Source organism: Nilaparvata lugens, chromosome X, assembly GCF_014356525.2.
Source record: "Nilaparvata lugens isolate BPH chromosome X, ASM1435652v1, whole genome shotgun sequence".
Classification (NCBI taxonomy): domain Eukaryota; kingdom Metazoa; phylum Arthropoda; class Insecta; order Hemiptera; family Delphacidae; genus Nilaparvata; species Nilaparvata lugens.
In genome coordinates this window covers 100,039,166-100,061,633 of record NC_052518.1, presented here as the reverse complement: position 1 = coordinate 100,061,633, position 22,468 = coordinate 100,039,166, and the positions used below count along the sequence as shown (strand labels likewise).

At 34.7% G+C, this 22,468-nt stretch overlaps 1 protein-coding gene across 1 annotated transcript in view; it reads left to right on the top strand.

Moving 5' to 3' along the window:
• LOC111058670 overlaps positions 1-22,468 on the top strand; it is a 123,393-nt gene that overhangs the window by 76,472 nt on the left and 24,453 nt on the right. The window contains exons 14-17 of the mRNA XM_039442152.1: positions 567-726; positions 14,482-14,750; positions 16,596-16,964; positions 20,636-21,250. Coding sequence (XP_039298086.1) covers positions 567-726; positions 14,482-14,750; positions 16,596-16,964; positions 20,636-21,250 — 1,413 coding nt within the window. The remainder of the gene's footprint in view (positions 1-566; positions 727-14,481; positions 14,751-16,595; positions 16,965-20,635; positions 21,251-22,468) is intronic.

Sequence of the window (22,468 nt, the reverse complement as noted above, 5' to 3'; positions counted from 1 at the left end):
TTTTTAAATAATGTTTTCCAATATTTGTAATCCAGTTTTCAAATTTTCTTCAGTTTTCGATTACCTCGATAATTCCGAGAGGCATCAGTAGTCGGCGCCTATGTTTTTATATTTATTATAGTTTCAATTTTGTACACGATTTTATCCCTATTTATTTGTTCATTGCTGTATTTTAATACGATATCTCTGTATGGAAGAAGCCAAATAAATTGAGTTGGATCGATGGAAGTGTTTCTGATTCTGCGGCCTGGTTGCACAACAGTTAAATTTAACCGTGATAAATTCCACGAGAGCTAATCAGAGAAGAATAACATTTTATCAAAATTTTTGGAGAGAAATAGTACAGGCTCAGTCTAGTTTTTCCTCAATTGTCATAATTGTATTATGATTATAGTATTTTATACAATAAATGAATGAATGAATGAATGAAGGCCTTTCAGATAAGACTCCGATTGGTTCTCGTGGAATTAATCACGGTTAAAATTCAACCGGCTTTTGTGCAACTGGCACTGAGTGTTCGATTACTTTTATTAATTAATTTCAAATGTAAATGTTGATTATTTTAGGAGCATCTAGAAGAGAGAAAGCCTACTGTAACTGATGAGGAGGAGTCTGGTTCTAGTACCTCTAGTTGTGATGATCTGGGAATTCCCGCCCCTGGGGACAGTGACACTGCTAGTGCAGCTTCCCCCCACCCCCCTCAACCACAACACCAACCTGAAATAGGTGAGTATTTCATCTTTGTTCTTCTTCATCCACTGTACACTCTCTACTTTAATCGTCCTCACTCACACTTTCTATTAACGAGTCATTCAACCTTTTTACTAAAAAACTAACTCTAAAATTTTAATTATTTTTCTATTATCCAACAAAATAAACATGAAAAAATTAACAACGACAAAATTTACTCTAAATTTTTTATTATTGTATAATTGAATTACAATAAACATGAAATAATTGAAAGTGCCTGGAACAATTAACAATTAAAAATTAACTAAATTTTAAATTAATTTTTTATTATTGTATAATTAAATTACAATAAACATGAAATAATTAAAAGTGCCTGGAACAGTGAAAAAAATAACTCCAAATTTTAAATTAGTTTTTTATGATTGTATATTAAAATACAATATACATCAAATAATTAAAAGTGCCTGGAACCTAATTAAAATTCAACATTGAAGTTTTATTATCTACCAGAGTTGCATATTGCCTGAAAACCGGTTGACAAGTTACTAAAATCTAATCTTGGTGTTAGTGTATCCAACATAACTCTTGCCTGAACATGAAAAACCTTTGACAAATTACTAAAATCTTGAAGCTTGGGATTGGTGTAAGTGTTGTTGTAAGTGTTAATAAGTGTTGTAAGTGTTTTTAAGTGTTGTAAGTGTTAATAAGTGTTGTTGTGTTAATAAGTGTTGTTGTGTTAGTAAGTGTTGCTGTAAGTGTTAGTGTTGCCAGGATAGCAGAGTCGACTAAGGCGTTGCACCCTTCAGTCTGCTAGTGCTACCTGGTCGCAGGTTCGAATCCCGCCAATCCCTTCGAATAGGCATGGACGTTTCATCATCTCATAAATCACCCTCGCTTTTCCCATTACCCTCGCACAAGCACCTTGATAATAATTCAGATAACTTATTATTAATGTCTAGAATCCAATCCTGGTATTAGTTCAACCACAAGTACTAGTATAGCTAAAATCCTGCAGTATAACTCTTACTTCAGCATTATAATAATATATTATAGGCCTACTAGACGATCTTCTCTATACAAGATCTGTTTTTGGGTATAATTTATTAATCCAAAATATTGCAAAATGTTCTGTTAAGGTAGAAAAATAGAAAACTTATCTAAAAACGCATTAGGAGAAAAAAAGTCAAAAATAAAAAACTTGAAAACGTAAACATTACATAAAACATGTTTAAATTTTATGTAACACTCTCATATACAACCAGAAATTGAAAAATATTTAATGACTTGTTAAAAGATTTCTTTTCACTAACAACCACCTAACAACCATCATTCATGAATTTCATCACTCATTCATTCATAATTCATGCACTTTATAAGTTGAGAACAGACACCGTTGAGCAGTTCCACAGTCCAGCTAGGTCATCAAAGCACAGGTAGGCCTAGTAACTTATCAAATTTTCAATTCATATGTACGAGAGTAAATCAATAATTATCATCAATATAGGTGAATTTTTGTTTGTGTTGGCAGCTCTGTTGATGATGCACTCTTTGATTATTTGTGATTATATCCAGTCCAGTTTCAAACAGCTAATTCCATGTTCACTGGTATGTTGTTCATTATGGCCGTTCCACTTTTAATTTTCACCTACGTTCAGTGAACCGTTTTCTGAGGTCGGAATGTGTATCAAGGGACAAAATTCATTCGTAGGCACTCTGTTGTGGTACTGGTACACTATTCATTCATTGCACTGGAAATTTCGATTAATCTTATCCCAGAAAAGCATAATCATGGCTGCAAGAGATTCAGTGACCTCTCAATCACAAAAAACGGATCACTGACTGATTATGCTGTAAATAATGTGATAAAGATTTATTGAAACTTTCAGTACAATACGGGAATAGTGTTTTACCACATCGGAGTGTCCACTGATGAATTTCAATAAAGTTTGTCCACATTCCAACCACGAAAAACTGGCCGCTAATCGTGTTACTCGTCTTTGGTGCAAATGAAAAGTGTAGTGGCCTATATTAACAGTGATGGATTTGACATAGCAGTTCGAAACTAGCCTAGATATAAACACATGTAAGCAAATAATGCATCAGCATTGCAAATCAACAGTGTAACCAATACAAACAAAATTACACCAACATTGCGGATAATAATTGACTTTCCCTTGTATATTGAATTATTTGAAGTATCAAAATTTTTATGTCAATAGTTTCCTTTTTCAAAAAGGGAACTTGACGAACGTAAACCTAACTTGCAAATCTTCCATTCCAGCAAATTCTATGAGTTAAAAAATGAAATGAACATCGATGCGTCTGGTCTTTCTCATTCCAATCCCGTTCAAATGTTTAGTTTTTCAGTAGTTCGGCATTCACTGCCGAGTTTCGAAAATCATATGTTTTCAAAGTTGAAGCGAGTCACATCTGTTCACCGGATACATTCCTTTCAAATGCAGTCAGAAGTTGCAGCTGTTTCTTGAGGAATTTCATCTTCATGCATTTCATCATTTTGCACTAAAGAGATTTGGTAGATGTGAACTCATGTTTGAGAGCGTAAGCTATAACAACAGTTCTGTGAACAAATAGGACATGTTAGACTTCATGTTAAGGCCTCTGCACACTGGGACAGTAATGACGTCAACTAGACCTGGCTAAAATTCCGTCTATTGTCCCTGTGAGAAGGGGTTCGGATGCTGTTATGTCCCAGTTTGATGGCGTTTCACCACTAATGGAAGCTACTAGTGGACGCTACTATTGTCCCTGTATGCAGGGGCCTTATTTTTAGACCATTTGCTAGTAGGAGTGACGAATATAGGTTGGTCTACTTTAGATGAGTTATCAAGTGTAACCAGTCAGGCAAGTGATGTTAGGTTAGAAAATATTGATGTCAGGTAAAAGTCAAATATTCGAAGACAAAACAAGGAAATGATGAATAACGACCAAAAAAGTAAATTTTATATTCATAATGTAGTGGATACTATGATGAAAAAATAGGATACAGTAATGATATGATAATGAGAAAATAGGAAATAGTAATTTTGAATTAAAAAATAGTTTTTATGGGCTTGAGAAAAAGTTGGGAAATAGTTTTGTTGAACTATTGCATTGAGATGTAATAGTTTAACATTGCATATTGAACTACTTCAATATTGAGTAGCATATCATCTACTGAATAGTATATCTATTCCAATATTGAGAAGCATTGAGATGATAGAATATATCAAAAGAGTTGAAGATGAGATATCAACTATAGAAAATAAATTAGAAACAAGCAAAAATATTGTATAAGAATAGACTAGAATTAGGCAAAAGATTAATAGTAATAGATGAATTTTTAGGTGTTGTAACAAACAAGTTTTAAATAGTAAATGAAAAATTGAAGAAACACAGAGTGACATAGCTAAGGTTAGGAAGTCACTTGAAATATTTTCAGAACAACTGGAAGTTAATGACAAAACTTGAGAAAAATTTGATAAGGTGCATAATAGGATCATTGTTAAAAGGTAGAGACATAAATGAATAAATTTGAAGACAAGTATTGAGAGACGATATCATAAATATGAAGAAATTGCAGATTAGTACATAGAATAAGTACATAGAAAGTACTAAGTAATAATTAAGTACTTAAGTAATAATTAGTACATAGAATAATCATAGAATCGAAGGTAAGAAATCAATTTCATATTGACATTAGTAACCCAATGGGTTTTCTCCACAGGCTGCATGAACATTTTAAAAGACCATTCCTGCATTACTGGAATTCCTGCATGGTCACAAATCAAATATATTCTGAAAGTGAATTCGTCAAAAAATAGATTTCAATGAATGGTGAAATTTCATAAAAGATTAGCTTGTAAGTTATGAGGAGTTAGAGTAGAGTTTCATTCACAGATTATGGTACAAAGAAATCCAGAAGTGAGCTCGTGTTGATTTGCAGTTTGGAGGAAGATGTACTCCAGCTGAATACTTTGAATACATTATTAATTTGTTTGAAATAAAATGAAAGAATGGATGGTTTTATGTTTCACTGGTGAGTAATTTTTCTTATCCCTCAAGTTGTTTGTGATGATTTCAAGTTGTGAAGCTGGCTTGAAAAATGTGTTGTGACAGTATCTGAAAGGTTGTATCAACTTTGCAAATAAATAATGCTACAAATTAATCTACTTCAAGTGGGACTGCTGCAATGTTGTCTCAGAGAGGAGACATTTTTAAAGTGGAAGAAATAAATATCACGATTAATTTTTTTATTTTATTGCACCTGTCATCCAATCAATACTTTCAATTCTCATCAATTCTTTTTAATTACAAAGAAATAATACTACTATGCATTTTGTCTCTAATTAATTATATTATTTGGTATATAATATACCATTATATGCTGACTTCAATCTTTTAGATAGTATATTCATATCAGAATGGCCTAATTAGAACCTGTGTGCGGAATTGATGAGCTTTTCTGCGGCATCCTTACCGATTTCAAAAAACCAAAAAGTTTAATATAGTTTTTAAGTGTGAGATCTTAATGTTCAAAAATCAAATCAAAATGTTATTCAAAATTCAAACAATAATTGAGGTTTCTGCCAAACCTACATGCTTTTCGGCGGGCGCACAGTTACAGAAATGCTAGTACTGATGTTGGATAAACTGGGATAAAATAATATGCCTCTACAAAGATTTCAATTTAGTATAAGATGAATTATATGGCACTAGTTGGTACTAAGATGAGTTTTATAAAGGCAGGTATGTTTCTATGAAGGATAAGGCATTTATAGCGAATATTGATTTTATTACAATTGTTGACTAATATTAGGTTTGATTAAGTAATAGTTGATCATTATCAGTTTAGTACCAGGCCAAAACTAATTCATACAGGCATTAAAACAAACCAATTTCGCACAATGATGTTTACATTAAATACTTTACTATTGTACAATTCGAAGAGTATTGATAAATAATAATATATAATTCAATAAATCTATTTTCGAGATAATAAATTAGCCTTTGATTACAGTGGAATACTTTTGTTGGATGTCCTTTATCAGTCATTTGTTAGACTTTTTAGATTTTGATTTATTAGAGTCCTTGTGTGAGGAACGGAATTAATCCAATTCTACGAATTGTTATTATAGTCATTGGATGTTAACCATATAGTTATCATAGGATGGTCAACACCAGGGATGTCCAACCTGTTAGTAAGTGAGGAAAAAATGTAATTTCAAATAAATATTGTCGGGCGGTTAGTAAATGAGGGAAAAATGTAATTTCAAATAAATATTGTCGGGTGGTACCTGTATTCACAGGTACCAGGTACCGCGATATCTGTATTGTAAATCTCAATAATATTAGTAGCCCAATAGAGAGAAAGTGAATATCTAAGATATGATGAATCATACATATGATTGTTTAAATGGGCCCATATTAGCGTGGAGCTATAGTGAGGTCCTCGTTATAATGGCAGTGTTTGATTAGCAATGGTATTGCTATCCTTGTCTATCATTCATCAAAGCGGATAGCGCTATCTCTTTCTCACTTTACTCTGTTGCCAGATCGTCTTTTGACAAAGTAGAATTAATAATTAAGGCTGTGCAAAGGCTAAAAATAAACTTTCTACTCGTGATATTTTTCAAAGTTTTTCGATTTGTATATCATCAAGCTATCAAAATGAAAAAGTTTTCTCAGGAGAACATTTTTTTATGATCATTACTTTTTGAGATATGAGCGTCTAAAGTTTAAATTTTTTGGACAGAACATTTCAAATTCGGTAAGATATAAATCAATGAGATTCAGAGGATGGTTTCTTCATGGTATTGTTGATCTATTGAAACAAAAATTCTCTGAACATATCAATTTTTGAAAAAGTTATTCAATTTACCAAAAATAACTCAACTGAAAGTTATTTTTGGTTATTTTTAGTAAATCTTGAAAATTTATATTTTCAGAGAATTTTTGTTCCACTTGATCAACAATACCATGAAGAATCTATCCTCTAAATCTCATGGATTTATCTCTTACCGAATTTGAAATGTTCTGTCCCAAAAATTTAAACTTTAGGCGCTCATATCTCTAAAAGTAATGATCAGAAAAAAAATGTTTTCCTGAGAAAACTTTTTCATTTTAATAGTTTGATGATATACAAATCGAAAAATATCACGAGTAGAAAATATAATTTCCTCTTAATAAAATATAATTGAGAATTTTAAACGAGAATGACCAGTTAATATCACATCAATAAATCTGTATCAGCTACCATCCATAGAAGGCATTGACAAGATAGAGGATTGGCAACGTTGTTCTCCTATATTTCTCCACATAACGTGGACCTCATTGTAGTAAAGTAGGCGCCCCCCAGGAACAACATGGCCTCTGGCTGACACTGTTCTAGAGGGGCCAACTCCTGGTGAGGATTTTGTTCATGAAACCCACTCTTGCAGATCGCAGATCATGGAACACACCTGTGCAGATTAGGAGCAGATTTCTTCCATCAGCAGTATGCCTACCAAAACTAGGCTACTAGTAAATAAATAAAGCTGTGTACATAAATTTGTAAGCGTTGGTAGTTTTTTTCTCATCAAATTCATAGGTTTAATTCATTTCAATTTATTTCCACAAAAATACATCAAACTCAAATGTATTTATACTCCCTGCGTGGATGATTTGGCAGTGTGCAGGTAGGAGAAATATAATCAATTTACATGATGGAAAAACTTCATAGGTTTATTTCAATTCAATTTATTTCCACAAAAAATACTCCAAATTCAAATTTATTCATGAAAGCATATTCACTAAATAATAGTGTAGTAAAGAAATACACTCCCTGCGTGGATGTGCAACGTCCGTGTGCAGGGAGGAGAAACATCATCAATTATTACATGAGAATAAAATCAAGGGTATTAATAAAAATAAAAAATGAAGGGTACTTCAAGATTTTTATATTGTTTTTATTAATTTGTTAAAACGTAGCCCATATGAGTGAAGTGTTTTTAATCAATGGTATAATATAAGAGATAGAAGGTAATACAACAGATCGTTCTAAGAACGTTTGAGAAGAGAAATTTCTGAAATTGGCAACGTAATTTTTATAGAATTAGGCTAATTAGATAATGAAAATAAACCTTTTCATCCTCCACAAATTCATAATTATGCAAAATTCCAAGTTAATCAGTTCAGAAATGATGATTCGTCATACATGTATTTCCTATCCTATCCATGTTATTTTTCAAAGCTGAATTTATGAATAGTATAGAAAGAGATATAGAAGATTAGGCTGTTGTGACCGATGACAGCTCATTACAAACATTAAACTGACCAGTTGACTTGTTAGGCTACATAAAGGTTACCATCTCACTAAGGTTAGACTAAGCCTAAGAATGCTATTATTTTGTTAAAAAACCTTGTGCCACATTTGCGCTGTTTGTTGGAATTTCTCTGCACTAGGTTGAATTATTCTTTTAACAGAATGGAAAATACTGATTTATGCCTTAAAAAAGACAATTCTTAGACAATTCTCACCACTTGGAAAGGTCAAGTAGGTAATCTGGCCAAATTTTACGGTAGAATTAAGTTATGTTAAGTTAGGTGATTGAGAAAATAAATATTTCCAATACTCGAAAATATATTATAAATTGTTTTAAATCATGCAAACAGCATTCATATAAATAGTATTCAATGAAGGCATCATAGAATTGCCTGTTTTAGGGCCGTTTGCACAGTGACAGTTTAAACTAAATTTCATTTTAAACTGGATTAAATCCGTATCAAGTCTAGTTTGTTATAATGTGTTTAAGCCACCAGCTGATTAAATCGAGTTTAAGCTTTGACTGTGCAAACAGCCCTTAGTCTTTAAGTGCCGGTGAGTAGCCTACTATTAATTTCACATCCATGGTGGTATCGAATGGGTAATAATTTTATGCATGGGCGTACGCAGCAATGGGCGTGGGGGATTCAGCTGCAGTGCTAAAATACTATTTATTTTATCATTCATATTTATTTTATTATATTCATTGGTCAAGTTTTCTTCAATTCAAGAAAACTTAAAGAGCGTTAACTCACGTTTGAGTGAAGATGAAAGATTTTTGCAAAATTGAAGTCAAGTTTATTTGAATAATATACAGAGTACCGACCCGATAATGGAAATTGTCAGCTGATTGCGACCGAGTATGGATCAGCTGATTGGGTGCCAGCAGGATCATTCAGCTCACATCGTGAAATGAAAGTTTAGGGAGGTTAGGTTTTTTTTTGCAAAATTGAAGTCAAGTTTATTTGAATAATATACAGAGTACCGACCCGATAACGGAAATTGTCAGCTGATTGCGACCGAGTATGGATCAGCTGATGGGTGGCAGCAGGATCATTCAACTCACATCGTGAAATGAAAGTTTAGGGAGGTTAGGTTTTTGCGTTTGAATGGCATGTGAATTTCCACAAGGTAAAATGAAAGTTTAGTGAGGTAAGATATTTATCTCTGGCCACTCCCGTGTTTCGGATGAACACGTTAAACTATCGGTCCCGGCTGCCAAAAAAGCAGTCGTTAGGTCATGTCGGAGGCTCTAAAATTGATAAGTGCGACCTGAAAACTGACACCAGACCTGAGCCAGCCAGGTCACTCGATATTATTAGTGAGGTTAGGTTTTTGCTTTTAAATGGCAATATGTCGTTATTATTTGAAATGTCCAATCACACTGCTCAATAACCGCAATCACGAAAAACATTACATTAAGAGAGCTGATTGAATAGTAACGCTTCCTGCGCATGCGCATTACGGTGCTGTGTACGGTGAAGATGACATTTCTGTAAACCCCCCCAAATCCGCGCAATTCAACTATAGTGAGGTCCACGTTATAATGACAATGGAGAAAGGAGAACAACGTTGCCGTTGCCGATCCTCTGTCTTGTCAATGCCTTCTATAAACGGTAGCTGATACAGGTTTATTGATGTATTATTGTGCTCGGCTGCCTCATTAAGCCGCCCTTCTCTAAAACAAACAATAATAGGCTATAACAGTATCTAAATTCACGAGTCATTTAAAGGTAATGCCTAGTCCACACGTTGGCCCAGCCTGGTAAGGTTGGCCTCCGCTCGGCAAAAATCGGAGCGATGGACAACGAGGTCAATATAGGCAAACCATCCATCCAAACTTAGTATTTCTATACTAAGTATTATTATAAACTGAGTATCCTTAGTTTTTCTCTCCCATTAAGTGCCTTCTTGTAATATTAACTGTTCATTCTCGTTTAAAATAATCAATTATATTTTATTAAGCAAAAAATTAAATTTTTCAATAATTTCATAATGAAGATTTAATATTTTGTTAATTAGCTATTAATTCTACATTGTTGAAAGACGATCTGGCAACAGAGCAAAGCGAGAAAGAGGTAGCGCTATCCGCTTTGTTGAATGATAAAAAATTATATTTTTCAATAATTTCATAATGAAGATTTAATATTTTGTTAATTAGCTATTAATACTACATTGTTGAAAGACGATCTGGCAACAGAGAAAAGCGAGAAAGAGATAGCGCTATCCGCTTTGTTGAATGATAAAAAATTATATTTTTCATTAATTTCATAATGAAGATTTAATATTTTGTTAATTAGCTATTAATTCTACATTGTTGAAAGACGATCTGGCAACAGAGCAAAGCGAGAAAGAGGTAGCGCTATCCGCTTTGTTGAATGATAGACAAGGATAGCAATACCATTGCAAATCAAACACTCCCATTATAATGTGGAACTCATTATAGCCTATTCATTTCACAATACATTTTGAATACAGTACGTTTTTTAAATATATACTTCAAATGCCATACCGTATCTATATGCGTGAATTATAGTCTGTACAAATGCTTTGAAGAGTTGCTGTCTCCACAGCTTTCGTTGCTTATAGATTTTCAATTCTTGATGAAATATAGTTTTAGATGTATTTTTTCTGCGTGTGATTCATTCAGCCTATAAGGCTCAACCATAGAGGAACAATAGCGTAAGTAGATATCCCATGGTATAGGGCGTTTATGTCGCAACTTTTACTGTTATCTCAAGTCGATTATTGTAGATTTTTACTGTTTTGTTTGGGTGAGAGTGTATGAACGGCACAATATGAGAGACTACCAGCGTCACACAGCTTCACGGGAAAGAAATACGTGGACTATCAGCTTGAGATAACAGTAAAAGTTGCGACATAAACGCCCTATACCATGGAATATCTACTCAAGCTAATGTTTCTGTATGGCTCAACTCACACTTACGCAACTCAGATCGGGAAGAGACTCGACTCTTGTAGAGAGCATGTGTTTCCAAATGGTGACTCAGACCAGTCGATTCTAGTCTCCGCGACTGTCACCATTTGAAAACACATGCTCTCGACTAGAGTCGTGTCTCTTCTCGACCTGAGTCGCGTAAGTGTGAGTTGAGCCTTAGATGCTCGGTTAAAACTACGTCTAGAGTGAACGCGTTCAAACTTGAACGCCGTTTAAACCACCAATCGGTATGGTGAATAGAAACGAATTGAACGGCTTTCAACGCCTCTATTGGAACACAAATATAAGTCAGCTGACATGATTCCTCATATATCCTATTCAATCAGAATTCAGAAACAAAACGTTAACATTAATAATTTTGGTATTGATCATATGATTTGGTGAGAATTCATTAAGTTCAATGATGTATGGGAGAAATTAATGTTTACATTAAGGTTAATAGCAAATTATTCTCCAAGCTCTTGAAAATTTTCTTTTTTTTGAGATTCATTGTAAACATTCAGCATTGCTTGAAAGGTTGCATTGATGCTTCAATGAAGAATGCTGATAGATCACATTTAATTTGAAGTCTTCAAATACATTCAAGAATCAAATAAATAAGTGTGACAGCTATAGTGAGGTCCACGTTATAATGGCAGTGGAGAAAGATAGGAGAACAACGTTGCCAATCCTCACTGTCTTGCCTTCATGACGGTAGCTGATACTGGTTTATTAATTCATTTATTGCCAAATTCATTTATTGCCAAAAAGAAAACAAACAATAATTTACAAATACACATACATACACGAGCAAAAATAAAATGTTCATAATACAATATTACACATACATGAGAGCAGAAAAAACCAATTATAAAATTTCTAGGCATCACCAGCAAAAAAAAAAAATCTTTGCCCGCTGGTGAGAGTTGCTTATAAAAATCCTTAAAATAACTAGAAATTGAAACGGAAAGCTTTATAACAAAAGTAGAGACAAAATATATTTTAAATCAATATACTCTAAAAATGTGGTCCAAAGTAGAATAATTCACTCCTATATTGATAATTTATAAAAGGTTAGAATTCAGAGAAATACCAAACTGGAAACTGAAACAGAAAAAAAACAAATCACAATGCTAGGTTCAAAGTGAAGAAATATTCACCTTTAATCCATTCCGGATTAAATTATTAATGTATTATTAATGGTTCATTTTCGTTTAGAATAATCAATTATTTTTTATTAAACAAGGAATTATATTTTTCAATAATTTCATAATGAATTTTCATAATTAAGATGAAATATTTTGTTGTTTATTAATTCTACATTGTTAAAAGCCGATCTGGCAACAGATCAAAGCGAGAAAGAGATAGCGCTATCCGCTTTGTTGAATGATAAACAAGAATAGCAATACAAATGCTAATCAAACACTGCCATTATAACGTGGACCTCACTTTACAGTATGTATTAGTCATAAAAGTTGTGTTCTGTTCAATACTCACTCATTGCTCATCCCGTTTAAGGTTAATTTTCGGTTGTGCGTAAATTTCCGCAGTCGACGACGACAAGCATTGTTGACATTCATATTTCATTTCATTTATTTATCGTCACATTACATCAATTTTTGAGTAACACTCATTTGACTGGTGACATGTCAATACTACAACAAAATTATATTTAAAAGACTTAGTTCTAACTTCTTGAAAGTAAAATAAATAAATACACTCTATGATGTGTATCATCCAAATTTCAACATATTGTCCAAATTTCAAGTGTGCTAAAACAGCTGATTGAATAACTTAGCATTGTTTGTCTTTATAATTAAAGAATTAAACATTTCTAATAATATCAACATATTGCCATTTAAAAGTAATAAGATCAACCTGTCCCATTAAAACATAATTGAACATAATGTTTTAGGTTTTTTAGACAAATTGAAATCTACCCAATCTGAGATTCTCTCCCTGTCGTGGTCGACGGTGGCATTTATGCACAAACGAAAACCCACCTTTATGCATATTGCTAGTTTAAAAGCCCAAATCTGGGCGTTTACTGCCTAAAGATGGAATCAGCATACTGTTCCACGCTTCAAACTGTGAGTTGATGAGCTAGACACAGTAATCGAGCATCTGCATACGGGCCATGGACAAACAATCTCTTTTGATCGATTGAGGCGGTTATTATTTTCAATTACAATTTCAATTTCCAAGAGTATGTTTATAATAATATTGCACAACAGCATTATAAAAATACCTTTTTTCTGATAGACCTCTTTTAGACTAAAACTTTCTTTAAGACGTTTTTAAAGTCGGCAGGGCAGGAAGATCTCGGATTGGCTGATTGGGTTAGCGTCTGAAAAAACGCCTAATGTGGTCTGGCCCTTGAGATTTTGAAATATTTTCAACCTGTTTTTTTTTAATTTATAGAAAATTTAAATATTTACCTACATTATTTTTATTGCATTAGATCCTTAATTTTTAAGGAATTTCTGGTGAACCTGACTCTTTATTCTTTACAAGAATTTTAACGACCGTTAATCATTAACTTTCAACTAACCTTTTACTTTCAACACTTAGCACTTTCCTATTTTTTAGTCTTTTGTTAGAAATAGGCTAGCCTAGAGTTATGTATTATTAATTAAGACTGTGCAAACGCTAAAAATAAACTTTCTACTCGTGATATTTTTCTAAGTTTTTCGATTTGTATATATATATCATCAAGCTATCAAAATAAAAAGTTTTCTCAGGAAGACATTTTTTTCCGATCATTACTTTTTGAGATACAGCGCCTGAAGTTTGAATTTTTGGGACGGAACATTTCAAATTCGGTAAGATATAAATCCATGAGATTTAGAGGATAGATTCTTCAAGGTATTGTTGATCTAGTAAAACAAAAATTATCTGAAGATATCAATTTTTGAAAAAGTTATTCAGTTTACCAAAAATAACTCAACCAAAAGTTATTTTTAGTAAATTGAATAACTATCTTAAAAAACTGATATTTTCAGAAAATTGTTGTTTTAATAGATCAACAATACCATGAAGAATCTATCCTCTAAATCTTATGGATTTATCTCTTACCGAATTTGAAATGTTCTGTTTCAAAAATTTAAACTTCAGGCGCTCATATCTCAAAAAGTAATGATCAGGAAAAAAATGTTTCCTGAGAAAACTTTTTCATTTTGATAGCTTGATGATATACAAATCGAAAATTTTTGAAAAATATCACGAGTAGAAAGTTTATTTTTAGTCTTTGCACAGCCTTAATAATTAATACATAGGCTAACCTATTTCTAACAAAAGACAAAAAAAAGAAAGTGCTAAAGTCGTTAAAATTCTTGTAGGGAATAGAGAGACAGGTTCACCAGGAATTCCTTGGAATTTTATGATTAAACATTGACATTGCCATAGCCAGGGATAGAGAAATATGTAAGAAGATAATCGACAAGTTATAACAAGCTGTATGTAAATAAAATTGTAATTCTGCCAACTATTATTTACCTCATATGAGAGGCTTATGTTCTGTAAAGAATGTCTTATTTATTTATCGTTGCTTCAGTTTCAGTTGAAAAACCCGGTGCTAGTGTGTCACAGAAAGCAGAGCTTCTTCCGCCTCCCGAGAGTGCAATTCGTCTGAATGCCACGGACGTGATCACTGACGGTAGAACTGCGAGCAACATGTCAGCTACCAGTGTGGTGACTGCCAATGAAATGCTGCTGGCTGAGGCGCGGCCGATTGCACCGCTTCCAGTGCCCCTTCCAGTGATCTCAGCACCCCTACCTCCTCCGCCCGTTAACGTCAAAGATGATTATGATAGTTCTGCCACGGTGAGTATTTTCAACTTTAATAAAAATCTGGTGTGGTACACTCACACAACTTTCCTTGCTCATTGAACTGTAAGCCCTATTCTTAAACGAGAATAATTTAGGAGAATAACATATAGGCGGCAACATATATTTGAAACTACGATCAGACTACTGTATATGTGTATATATAATTGTTTTCTAAGTACTTTTTCCTTTGTGTAAATTGTGAAATTCGATGATTTTTTTAAAAGTCGTCACAACAGCTGTTCTACAGATGAAATATCTCGACTATGTGTTCCTTTTATGAACTGCTCTACCTACCTATCTCATGCACGAGAAAGAGGTTACAAAGTCAATTTCTCAAGGATGGGGTGGACCCCCCATTAGTTTCCCAGAATGGAGACTCATGCCAGTTGATAGAGCTGATAAATATATACAGGGTATGAATTTGAAAAAAAATCGGTCAAGTCATTTTTGAGAAAATCGTGAAAAACATGTTTTTTTTTTAGTAATTATCAGCCATTTTTCTCACTTTTCTTATTACGGAGCTCCTGCAATTTTCCCAGAAATGAGACTCATGTCAGTTGATAGGGCCTATAAATAGCTATCCATGGTATAAATTTGAAGAAAATCGTTAGAGCCGTTTTCGAGAAAACCGTGAAAAACATGGTAATTATCCGCCATTTTTTCCGCCATCTTGAATTGAATTCTATTGAATTTCTTATTGTCGGATCCTCATGGTATAAGGACCTTAAGTTTAAAATTTCAAGTCAATTGCTTGATTAGGAATGGAGTTATCGTGTTCACAGATATACACACATACACACACACACACACACACACACACACACACACACACACACACACACACACACACACACACACTCTCAGACCAACACCCAAAAATCATGTTTTTGGACTCAAGGGACCTTGAAACGTAAAGAAAACTTGAAAATAGGGTACCTTAATTTTTTTTGGAAAGCAATAAGGGCAAGGAAAGTAAAAAACAATATAAAAATCTTGAAGGGTACTTCAAGATTTTTATATTGTTTTTATTAATTTGTTAAAAAGTAGCCAATGTGAGTGTGTTTTTATTTTCAACTTTTTACATTGAAATGTCATTTTTTATTCCAGATGAAAATATCAGCATTATATGGAAAAGCGTTACTTTCCGTCCTATCAAAGTAATTGTGAAAACTCTTGTCTAATACAATAACCGAATATTATATAACTTTTTTGTTATCAAATAGAACGACTAGTATTCAAATCTCAATAAATAAATCTAATCACGTACCGTGATATCTTTTGGGAAAGTTCGCCATCTTCATGGTTGAATAAATTTGACTGATAATCGTTCTATTCAATAACAAAATAGTATCTCACGTCACAAGGACGGAAGGGGTTTTTTGTAGCAGTTTTGCTGTTCCCATTTCGGACCTAGGAAACATACTCGACTGTAAAGAAAACATATGGTTTCATTACAGTAGAGAATGCTGTAATGAGAATCATATGTTTATTTGTTCTGCAAACAGTTGTTTACCGCCTTGATTCCATGCATGGAAAACAGCTGAGATTGAATGACTATGACAAAACGTTATTTAATAGTAAGCAGTTCGTGATGGATAACAACATTGACACTGATAATTTAAAAAAAATTAAAGGTGACAGGAAGAGATTTTGACGTCAACTATATAAAAGACAGGTCTTTATATAGTAATGTACTATATGCTATATACTATATGTAACTTGTGTCTTTTCTGAAACGGGCCCTAGAGTTGAAAACGTGAATCTGAGTTTGTTTACGGTTTATTTTTAGAGTATTGTGACTGTTGTTTTGCAAACTTGTAAGTGCGTTTGTCTGGACAGGAGACGGCCGACGAAGGTCAGGGCTCTCCGAAGGGCGTTGATGCGGTGAGCCGAGGGATCGTGGCTAGGGAGCGAGTCCAGCGGGAGGACCCCGACGCTGACGCGGCTTCATCCCCGCTCACCGTCAAGGACCTCATGCTGGGCGTCATCGAAATGCAACTGATGAAGAACCAGGCGCAGAGCCAGGTGCAGAGCCAGGGTCCCACCCAGACTCAGCAGCCGACCATCTCGTCCATTCTGAAGACGACCGACCGGTCTTTCGTGCGGGAAGCTAAGAGCCAAGCGCATGGTCTGGCCACTGTCAGTCTCGTTCCACAGCAGCCCAACTCTCAACCGGATCTGCCCAAGGAGGGACTTGTTGTTGTGCAGGCAAGTATTTTTATTCCATTTAAAATGATACAAGTAAAAATCATATTATAAAATGGTTGGAAGAGGACAACAGGCTCAGCCCAAAACTGCCCCTTTACCGAATTTTGATTAATATGTTCTTAATACCAGGCACACACCGACGCGAATATATTGCGAGGTTTTGTAGCGATGCGAATTCAATTCGGAGAACTAGCCATACGGAAATTTAATACCATTGCGGTGTATGTGCTGGCGCAAACCAATGCATTGCGAAATATTCGCAACTTTTGCTACATGCAGCATTTGCAGCGCTTTTTCGCATCGCAAATTTTGTGGCGAGTTCTGGAACAACTCTAGTTTCGTCTGCCTTGTAAACAGTAAGACACATTGCACGACCACAAGTAGGAAAATAGCTAACACAGAACAATATTGTTGGAGATTATTTATACCTATCCAATATTGTATGATCTCAGTCATGCAGATTATAAAAATATAAGGATAGCTGTCTATCCTTCCTCAATTGTGGTACAATAGTATGTTATTCTCCAAATTGATGTCTATCTTTATTAATGGCATGCACCCACATTTTCGGCCTTTCATCTTTTTCAGAGTTTGCCACCACAGCAAGTAATAGTAGGGCTTATGATGATTATGAGTACTGAAAATTCCACCACGAATTTGTACGCATCGGTGTGCGCATACCTTAAGGCTAAAAATAAACTTTCTACTGGTGATATTTTTCAAAGTTTTCAATTTGTATACTATCAAGTAAGCTATCAAAATGAAAAAGTTTTCTCACGGAAACATCTTTTTTCGATCATTACTTTCTAAGATATGTGCGCCTGAAGTTTAAATTCTTGGGACAGATCATTTCAAATTCGGTAAAGATAAATCCATGAAATTTTGAGGATGAATTCTTCATGGTATTGTTGATTGAATAAAACAAAAAAAATTATGAAAATATCCAATTTTTGAGAATAATATTCAATTTACTAAAAATGGCCAAACATAACTTTTAGTTGAATCATTTTTGGTAAATTGAATAACTTACTCAAAAATCTATATTTTCAGACAATTTTTGTTTTATTCAATCAACAATACCATGAAGAATGTATCCTCTGAATCTCATAGATCTATCTCTTACCCCGAATTTGAAATGTTCTGTCCCAAAGATTTAAATTCCAGGCGCTCATATCTCAAAAAGTAATGTTTTCCTGAGAAAACTTTTTCATTTTGATAGCTTGATAATATACAAATAGGAAAACTATTAAAAATATCACCAGTTTATTTTTAGCCTTGCACAGCCTTAATGTTCATGGCGTGTTGTGTTGGAAGCATATATCTTCACATGTTCTTAATGCTTTACTAAAGCTGGAGTGATCCGTGGTCTAGTGGATGAGTGCTTGTATAGCAACCTAGAGATCCTGGGTTCAAACCCACTCAGAGCCAAAAGTTTTTGAACAGGTCACTCCCATGTTATCAGATGGGCACGTTAAACTGTCAGTCCCGGCTGAAGTATGACAGTCGTAAGGCCCAATGGCTCAAATGATATATCCAGGCGAGTTGGAACTTCCGTCAGGAACTCATCAATAAAAGCCTCACGTATATTTTTATTATTATTATTATTATTAATGCTTTATTTAAATTATTGTCAGTTAGAATTTAAAAGTGGAAAATCTTATAACAATTTTTCCTTGTTTAATCTTGTATTTTTTTATTCATGTGTAATTCAGTATTTATGTTATTTATTTGGTACTCCCATATGCGGCACAGTGAAGATATAATTTTAATGAGTTCCAATTTGACTGTTTCCACACAGTATGGCCGACGTAGTATGAATTAGAAATTATGGGTATAATATTCTCACTGTACCGGTCACTGGTATGTGGGAACCCAAACCCAAACCCCCAAGACCTGTAGTTACCTATGGCTCTGAATCGTGGACTTTGACTAAGGAAGACCAGCACAATTCAAGTGTATTCGAACAAAAGGTGCTTAGAAAAGTGTACGGTCCTGTTAAAGAAGGAGAAGAGTCGGGAAGGAGAACCAATTCTGAACTTGAAATATTAATAAAAGGCCGTAGTATAGTACGCTTCATGAAGGCACAGAGAATAAGATGGTTCGGACATATTTTTTATAGGATGGATGAAACCAGAATGCCAAAATTAGTGCTTAAAGAGAAACTTCACTCGAGAAAAAACAAGGCAGACCAAGAATACGATGGGAAGATGAGATAAGGATGGGTTATAGAGGATGGATATAATGGATAGAAATGCTTGGAGGAATGTTGTGGAGGAGGCCATAGCCCACAATGGGCTGTAGAGCTATGGAAAACAAATGTGGGAACCCAGCTTCAACGTGTGTTTCTTCACTCACACCTGCAATTCAACTGTTTTTTTCATCGATTCAAACATACAAGGAAATGTCAACATAGCTAGAGTATATAATAATTAGAGTAAATTGAATCTCAAATCAAAGATGATCATGTCTTAATCGCATGTACATTTTCACGAAATATGAATTCTATCAATCAATCAAGAATATTATTTATTCAAAAAATACAGTAAGTACAAAAATTATGAATAATACATTAATTATTGATGAATTATACATGCATTTTGTAGGTATATGAATGTATTATTTGATGAGTACATTGAATGTATGATTTGAGTATTTTTAGAACGTTGTGAAATGATGCTAACTCCGGTAACATAATCACCGGCCAGGATATTAGAGACGACTGAAGCGTTGCACCCTTCAGTTTGCTAGCACTACTTGGTCGTGGGTTGGAATCCTGCCGGTAGGCATGGACGTTTTATCATTTCATCAAATCACCCACAAACTTTCCATTAGTTACCCACACACAAGTAAAAAGATCATGTGAGCATCACCCGCAATTTATTCATTAATTTTAGCATATGGCAGATACACAACACAAATAAAGTTCATGAGTCTCAAATGCCCACATATACACTGTATATTTCCAATTTCTTTGAGATGTTGTGTAGTAGAACATAAGTTTGTCTGACCGCCATTATTTTCTAGTCCATTTAGCGTCACCCAATGTGCACCATAGAGGCGAACTAGCGTTACACATACTTACTTACTTACGAAGCGCTACAGCCCTGCGTGGACCTTGGCCTCCTCAACAATTAGCCTCCATTCATCTCTCTGATTAGCCAGTCTCCTCCAGTTCCTCACTCCTGGGCACGCTAGATCTTTTTCCACATCCTGCACCATTCTTCCAACAAGCATCTGCCTCTGCATCCTATTGTTATCCATTCTTTGCACATGTCCCAGCCAGCTGATTGTTCTAGACTTTATGAATCGTACTATGTCATTTCCACGCAGAATGTTACTTATCTCTGCATTGCTTCTGATTCTCCACTCTCCATTTTCGCATATGGGGCCATGAATTCTTTTCATTACTTTTCTTTCGAAAATCCTCAATGCGTTCATATTTTGGGAGTTGAGAACCCAAGTTTCACAGCCGTATATCACTACCGGTCTTATAAGTGTTTGATATAGTTTTACTTTCGTGCATGATATTAGTCTAGACTTCATTAAACCTCTATTTGCAAAGTAAGCTCTGTTACCCTGATCAATTCTCTTGGCGTTACACATATTTAAGAAAAAACTTTAATAAAATAAAAAATTCTTTCTATGTTGTTAATAAGTTCTTTTGTGTACAGATGCAGCAGGTTCAGCAGCAGCAGCAGCAGCAGCAGCAACAGCAACAGCAGCAAAAACAGCAACAGCATCATCAACAACAACAACATCAGCAGCAACAACACCAGCAGCAGCAGCAACAACACCAGCAGCAACAACACCATCAGCAGCAGCAGCAACATCATCAGCAGCAGCAGCAACATCATCAGCAACAGCAGCAACATCTTCACCAACAACAACTCCAGCAGCAGCAACTGCAACAACATCAGCAACAACAACATGCGCAGCAACAACATGCGCAGCAGCAACATGCGCAACAGCAACAACTCCAGCAGCAACAGCAACATCAGCAAAGAGAGGCTTTAAGGGAACGAGAGAGAGAAAGAGAAAGGGAAAGAGAAAGAGAAAGGGAAAGAGAAAGGGAAAGAGAAAGAGAGCCTGAAGGAGTTACTTTGGATCTGAGTTTGAAAAAGCCGCGAGAGTATTCAACTCAGAGCTCAAAGCAGCCTCCAGGTTCCCATGCGATGACCACTGTTTATAGAACAGGTCCCAATGTACCTCCTCCCCCACCCCCTGCTCCAGTACCTGTGCCCGTTTCCAATCAGGATCCCAGCTACCCGTATCATCACCATCATCAGGTACGTTGTATTTCAATTAATCGATTTGTTTTTCAATTAATCTGTCAATTTTATTTAGCCAGAAGATACAATCATAGAGAAAAAATAGCATAAGAAGATATCCCGTGGTATAAGTCGTTTATGTTCCACATTACAAGCTGATTTTTTTATTAAATCAAACCGATTACTGTCGACTAATGTCTATTACTACTGTTTTGTTGGGATGAGAGTGTAAAAAGGGCACAACATAAGGGTAAACGCGCACTAGCACGGCCAAAACCAAGACCAGTACTGGTCTGCAACAGCACGACCACAACCTCGTCCAAGACCAAGACCAAAGATTTACATTTATAAATGTACTAGTCTGGCAATTTGTCTGTGCGACCAGAGCATACTGCTGTGGTCGTGCGTTTGTCGTGTGTTGGTCCGACTAGTGCGCGTTGCTCCATATCATTTCAGGTTGTCCTGGCTGCAAGTTCTTGGTCTTGGCCGTGCAAGTGCGCGTTTACCCTAAGAGACTACCAACGTCACATAGCTTCACTAAAAACATCTAACTACTAAGTCTATCGGATTGAGTTAACAGTGAATTTTGGAAAATAAACAAGGATACAAATTTTTTATTTGTCATAAAATAAAACAAGTTATCAATAGGCATTGTCAGTTTAACAATGTAAAGTATTCACTTCAGGCATTGATAAAGAAATAAACTTCATGATATAATTGATAGTAAGTATATTCAACTGTTAAGATACAGGATACAATTGTTAGGAAACACATCAAGTGATCGCCATTGCAAGGCACACACACAAACAGAGCCTCGAGCATCGAGGGCCAAGAGAACACATAGAGTTCTCAATACATTACAAACAATATTCTCATTTTAAAAATAATTGAGACAATTTGTCATATTTATAAAATTATTACGATTTAGATACTCATCTGTTAAGTGAAATCCTCTAACCTTAAGGGTAACCGTCCACTGGAATCGTATTCAACCGATTCATTCAGCCATTGGATCAGACAAATCTGCCAGCCGTTAATTCGGCCGAATATGGTCGTCCATTGGAGCTGTTTACGTCAGTCTAGTTCAGTAGTAGGCTGGTTGCCAATTATTGAATTAACTACTATCATAGCCACCAAACGTTTTAATAAACAATGATTATATTGAGATTTTGAAAATTGAATAAACAAATATCAACTAAATTAGTTATTCATTACAATAATATTACCTTCAGATCC